Source organism: Budorcas taxicolor, chromosome 5, assembly GCF_023091745.1.
Source record: "Budorcas taxicolor isolate Tak-1 chromosome 5, Takin1.1, whole genome shotgun sequence".
In the NCBI taxonomy this organism is placed as follows: domain Eukaryota; kingdom Metazoa; phylum Chordata; class Mammalia; order Artiodactyla; family Bovidae; genus Budorcas; species Budorcas taxicolor.
Genome location: NC_068914.1, coordinates 3235614 through 3241613, shown reverse-complemented (window position 1 = coordinate 3241613; position 6000 = coordinate 3235614). Strand labels below are relative to the sequence as shown.

Sequence of the window (6000 nt, the reverse complement as noted above, 5' to 3'; positions counted from 1 at the left end):
TCTTTCATATACACTCATTCTTAAAATTGTATCCTAACACGGGGCACTTACCAGGCTTTTTAAAAGTAAGCCAACTCATTTTTTTTCAGTGTAAGAGTTAAAATTTACAGTTTTTTCTTTAGAGTAAAACACACATTGTAAAACAATTTAAAAATTTTTAGAAGTAGTTTGAGAGCAGAATCCTAGGGGTTTTTTTTGTTTTTTGTTTTTTGCCAATTTTCCACTATTGTATGTTTGATTCATTGCTAATTTGGCAATTTTTTCTTAGTAAGTTGTGGTTACTGAATTTTTCTAAAGCATTTATGTAGGTTTTCAAAAAATTGACTCCCTATCTTTTCACATTTATAATTCATTGATTTACTTAATATTATTATTTTCAAATTTAAGAATTTACTATTAATCCCTTAATCTCTAAACTTTGATTACAGAGTTTAGTGGCAGGCTTCTAGAGGTCTTTGAAAGCTAAATTTTTTGTATATGTGGTTATTTTTCTTCTTCAATGGGTCTATAGCCTTCATCAGATTCTCAAATTTATTTTTTTAATTGAAGTATATAGTTGACTTACAGTGTTAATTACTGCTGTACAACAGAGTGGTTTATATATATATATATTTTATGTTCTTTTCCTTTATGGCTTCTCATAGGATATCGAATGTAGTTCTCTGTGTTAGACACGGGAACGTTGTTGTTTATCTATCTTACGTGTAAAAGCCCACATCTGCCACCTCCAGCCTCTCAGTCCATTGCCCCCCGTCCCCTCCCTCCTCAGCGACCCGTCTGTCCTGTGTCTGTGACTCTGTTTCATAGATGAGAGGCTCGCTTCTCATATTTTAGAGTCCACTAAGCGGACATCACTAAGTGATACCATATGACCTTTGTCTTTCTGACTTCACTTAGTATGGTAATCTCTAGTTGCATCAGTGTATTTAATATTGAATGATGTCATTGCAGTAATAGGAATAACTCGAATCCCCAGGTTCGGGAGCAGGTTCTGTGAATGTAACTGAACGGGGGAGAATGTGGTGGACGGGACCGGGTACTGGGCCAGAGCCCCTCAGTCTCAGTGTGATTTACAGGTGGAGGTCAGTCTGTTTTACAAACAAAATGGAGAGTGCTAATTAAATGGAAACTGGAGGACAGAATATCTACTGAGTACTGCCTAATTTTCGGAGAAAAACTGAATTGCAGGTCTTACGTTTTGCCAGCAGGTGGAGTGCGGCTCACAAGCTGGTTTGGGCCAAGCGCTTGGCCCAAAGCTGAGCCTCTGCCACTACTGATGGCTGAGCAGACAGACAGCGTCCCCGTCATCACGTGGGGTCCCTTTGGGCATTTCTGCTCCTTTCATAGCCTGGCAGCATTTTTTCTCCAGGTCAAAGTTAGCAGAACCGAGGACCATAAAATACACTGGTGTTCTCACCTCTCTCTTCCTGGCCTCAGTTTCTCCACTGAATAGGGAGCATGTGGTTAATTCCTGTGTTACTGAGTAGTTGTGAGCAATCAGTCACTTCATACTGCTTCCTTTCTCCTTGAACAGGAGGAGGAGGGCAATACTTCACCCCCTGGGAAAGCTGGTCACCCACACTTCTAGGATAGCGATGGGCTTGGGAGCAGATGCAGGTAGTGCTGTCCACTGACCCCACCCCTCAGAGCTCCCCAAGAGAATCCTGGCTGCTGATGCTGCTGAGGGCCCTGGGCAGGCACCTCTCCTCTTGGCTGCTGAGGCCACCAGTGACCTGGCTGAGGGCCCGTCATCAGCCTCCTCATTACCGCGGGAGTTCCTAGTCAGCCTGGGCCTGTGGGCTTGCGCCTTGACGATGGAGAGCCAGCGCTTCTGGGAGCACCAGCCTCTGGCATTTGGAGCACTGCTGTGATAGTTTATACCGCCTCCAGGTAGAGGGGTAGCTGGCCTGAGTGATTTCTCCAGAGATGGCAGTCGGAAAGTGGGGCACTTTGGTGACCCCACTCCCCGCAAAACCATTGCAGTTGGCTGCTGAGGACAGTGGAAGGTGGCAGGGAGGGTGCTGTGAGCAGGGGCAAGTGAAGGGGTGGCGCTAGCACTGCCTGCTCTCCAGACGCCAGGCCTCTGCTCAGAGGCGGCTGCGTTGCTGCCACTGAAGGTCCGTCCCGAGGAACTCTGGCCCAGGCCTGGGCTGAGTGTGGCGGCAGCCAAGGAAAGGCTTGAAGGAACTGCCCCCATGGAGCCTTGAGGATGAACCGGAGGTAAGCAGGCAGGGAAAGGAGAGGGATTGGCATCAGCTCAAGGGGAATCTGCAAAGGGGGTGGCCATCACTTGGGCTCACCTCTCCATTATGGAGCCATGCCTTCACCCTGCACATACCCAGGGGAGCAGAAGCAGGGAGCGCCGCACCCCTGCCGAGCCCTGACTCATGGGCTCTGGCTCTGCAGCAGAGCCGGGGCCGTGCAAAGGACAGCAGGTTACAGCAGAAGGCCGGAGAGAGATTCCCGACAGACACCAGCTGCAGACGCCCAGGCGGTGGGAGGGGGAGCAAGCAGTGAGGAAAACCGTCCTGCCTTGAGCGCAGGAGGTGGAGCCGAGAGCACACAGATGTGCCTGTTCAGCGTCAGTGGCCATAACACTGGCTGCTCAGAGAGCTCTGTCACCCACTTCTCAAGGCTCCTCCATGCCATCCCACCCGTGGGACACCTGGAGGACTTCCAACCCTGTGAGAAGCGGAAGAGGCCTCTCGGTACCCTGCCTCTGCACGACCATAAAGGAGTCAGGCACCCAGGCATCATGCTTTGAGAGCACATTTAATAAAGAGTGCAGAAAGGTCCCGGTGGGCTACTCAGATCCCAAATGCCGTCTGTTCTGGCGGTCACGAGACTGCCGCTCTGATGCCTGCCACACCGTGCACGGTCGGAGCAGCCTCCAGATCCCGAGTGGGGCTCGGGCTCCTGAGGGGGTGTCAGGGCTGCTCTCTCCAGCCCGTGCCGGATCTGCTGGCACCGCTGAGGCCCAGGTCCAGCTGCAAAGGCTCCGGCTCCTCTCGAGGCTGTGGAAGGCCGGGAGGGCGAGCACGCAGCAGGAACGAACCCTGCCGGTCCCTTTACTTCAGCGCCCTGGCACCTTTCGCCCCAACAGTCAAGCTTCCCAGGGTTGAGAAAAACTCCTCCATCTCTCTCTGCAGCAGCTGGTTCCTCTTTTCTGCGTCTTCCCGAGCCCGCTCCGAGTTCCGCAGCTTTATCTCCAGCATCGTGTACTTCTTCTTTTCTTGGTCTAGCTCCTCTTCTAGCCGTGACATTCGTTTCCTCAGGTCGGCACTACCTTCTTCGAGTCTTAAAAAATGAAAGAAGAAAGACACCGTTTTAGACTTGGGCTGAGGTTGGCAAGCGAGCTCCACTGTCGGCAGACACTTGATGGGGTAAAGTAGCTGTTCAGACCTGATACCCAAGGGGGAGGATGCTGTGGGCTCAGACCCGGTGCCAGGCGAGGCTTCGCAGACCGCAGACCCTCGCAGGACTCCGGGGCTTCACCCTGCAGAGATCCTCCTCTTGGCCTTTGGCACTCAAGGTCAGGGGCCCTCCCTGAGTTCTCACTCCAGTAGAAGAACACTTACCCTCCCGCCTGGCTACCTGGCATAGTGAGGGTTGGACTGCCCGCTGGCAGAGAACAGGACTGAACCCTGCGCCAAGAGGGAAGCTGGAACCTGTCCCCTTGTTTGCTCAAGAGCCACTGAGCTCCATCCAGACACAGCGACTCACAGGAGGCCCCGCTCGGGCTGCTGCCTCACCTTCCACCCCCCTCGGCCTTCACACCCCAGCCCATGCCACCCTCTGGTAAGCTTCTCCTGATCCTCCCCAGCGTGTCAGACACTGCTCCTTTTTGCTACCAGAGTACACCACAGGCCTTTCATCTTTTCAACCAGATGACCCACTCCTCTGAGGCCTCAGGGGCGGGCTGTGCCTGGCTCTGGGAACCGACCTGACTACAAGACGTAAACTGGGCAGGACACAAGCTGAACCCTGAAAGTGCAGGGCTGACCTTCCACCCGTGCGCCACAGCTACAATGGGCTACGGAGACCCGCGGCACTTCCCCTGGCACAGGACACGCGGAGCAAACACCCCTTCCACCCCCGCAAGGCCTAGGCCCTCACCCGTAACTACTGAAGACAAAGCATGGAGAAGCGCTAGAATCCGGAACAAGACAGGGAGGCCCACTCACGTTACTTTCATTCAATATAGTATTGAAAGTCCTAGACCCGTCAGTCAGGCAAGAGGCATAAATAAAAGGTATTCTAATTGGGAGGGAAGAGGTGAAACCATCATTATATGCAGATGACATACACTGTTTGTAGAAAACCCTAGACTCCACACGAAAACCAGCAGAACTGATAAACGAATTCAGCAAGGTAGCAAGATGAAAGATCGCTGGAAAGAAATGGGTTGCATTTCTTTACACTTGACATTGAAACAACCCCCTTTAAAATTGCATCAAAAGAACAAGAAACAGACAAAAAAGTTAGGAATAAACCTCACCAAGGCAGTGAAAAACTTACATGCTGAGAACTACAAAACATTAATAACGGAAGTTGAACGGAAACATGACCCCATCTCTGGGCCTGGAAGAATATTGTTAAAACAGCCATGCCACTCAAAACAATCTACAGGTTTAGTGCAATCCCTATCAAATTACCCATGACATTTTTCACAGAACAAATAAAATGTATATGGAACTGTAAAAGATCCAGAATTGCCAAAGCAATCCTAAGGAAAAGGAACAAAGCAGGAAGCGCAACACTCCCAGACTTGAGACAATACTACAAAGCTACAGGAATCAAAAGAGTATGGCATTGGCACAGAAACAGATACACGGATCAATGGAACAGAATAGAGGGCCCAGAAATAGACCCACACGCCTGTGGTCAACTCATCTTTGAAAAAGGAGGCAAGATATGCAAGAGGGAAAAGACAGTCTCTTCAGCAGGTGGTTTTGGGAAAGTTGGAAGCTGTGTGCCCATCAGTGAAGTTAGAACATACCTTCACACGATACAGAAAAATAAACTCAGAATGGCTAAACGACCTGAATCGTAAGACATGACACCATAAACGCCCTAGAAGAGAATGCAGGCGGAACATTCTCTGACGTGCCTGTGTTTTCTTGGATCAGTCTCCCAAGGCAACAGAAATAAAGGCAAAAATAAGCTAATGGAAGCTAATCAAACTCACAGCGAAGGAAACCATAAAATGAGAAGAGACTAGGGGCTGGGAGACGATATTTGCAAATGGTGTGATCAACAAAGGATTAGTTTCCAAAACATACAAACAGCTCATTCGATGACAAAAAACCAAACAACTTAATTGAAAAATGGGCAGAAGACCTAAACAGACATTATCCAAAGATGAGGTGGAAAGTGAGAGTCACTCCGTCATCTCCAACTCTGTGACCCCACAGACTACACAGTCCCTGGAATTCTCCAGGCCAGAATATTGGAGTGGGTAGCCTTTCCCTTCTCCAGCAGATCTTCCTGACCCAGGAATCGAACCAGGGTCTCCTGCATTGAAGGCGGATTCTTTACCAATTGAGCTATCAGGGAAGCGCAAAGATGAAGTAACAGATGGCCAGCAGGCATGTGAGAAGATGCTGATATCACTAATCCTTAGAGAAATGCAAGTCAAAACTACAGTGAAGTATCGCCTCACATCAGTCAGAATGGCCACCATCAAACAGTCTACGGATGATAAATGTTGAAGAGGATGTGGAGGAAAGGGAGACACTCACCATTGCTGGGAGCGTAAGTTGGTGTAGCCACTAAGGAGACAGTACGGAGGTTCCTCAGAACTAAAAATTGGAATTCCCCAGCCGTCCAGTGGTTAGGGGGGCTTCTCAGCTGGCACAGGGGTAACGAATTAAGACGCAAGAGACACAGTCTCGATCCCTGGGTTGGGAAGATCCCCCTGGAGTATGAAATGGCAACCCACTCTAGTATTCTTGCCTGAAAAGTTCTGTGGACAGAGGAGCCTGGCAGGTTACAGCCCAT

General features: G+C 49.8%; 1 protein-coding gene across 1 annotated transcript in view; it reads right to left on the bottom strand.

Annotated features, from left to right (window-relative positions):
* Positions 1–2801: 2801 nt before the first annotated feature.
* ARHGAP22 (Rho GTPase activating protein 22) overlaps positions 2802–6000 on the bottom strand; it is a 145575-nt gene continuing 142376 nt past the window's right edge. The window contains exon 10 of the mRNA XM_052639322.1: positions 2802–3297. Within this exon, the coding sequence (XP_052495282.1) occupies positions 3069–3297 (229 nt within the window). The 3' untranslated portion in view covers positions 2802–3068. The remainder of the gene's footprint in view (positions 3298–6000) is intronic.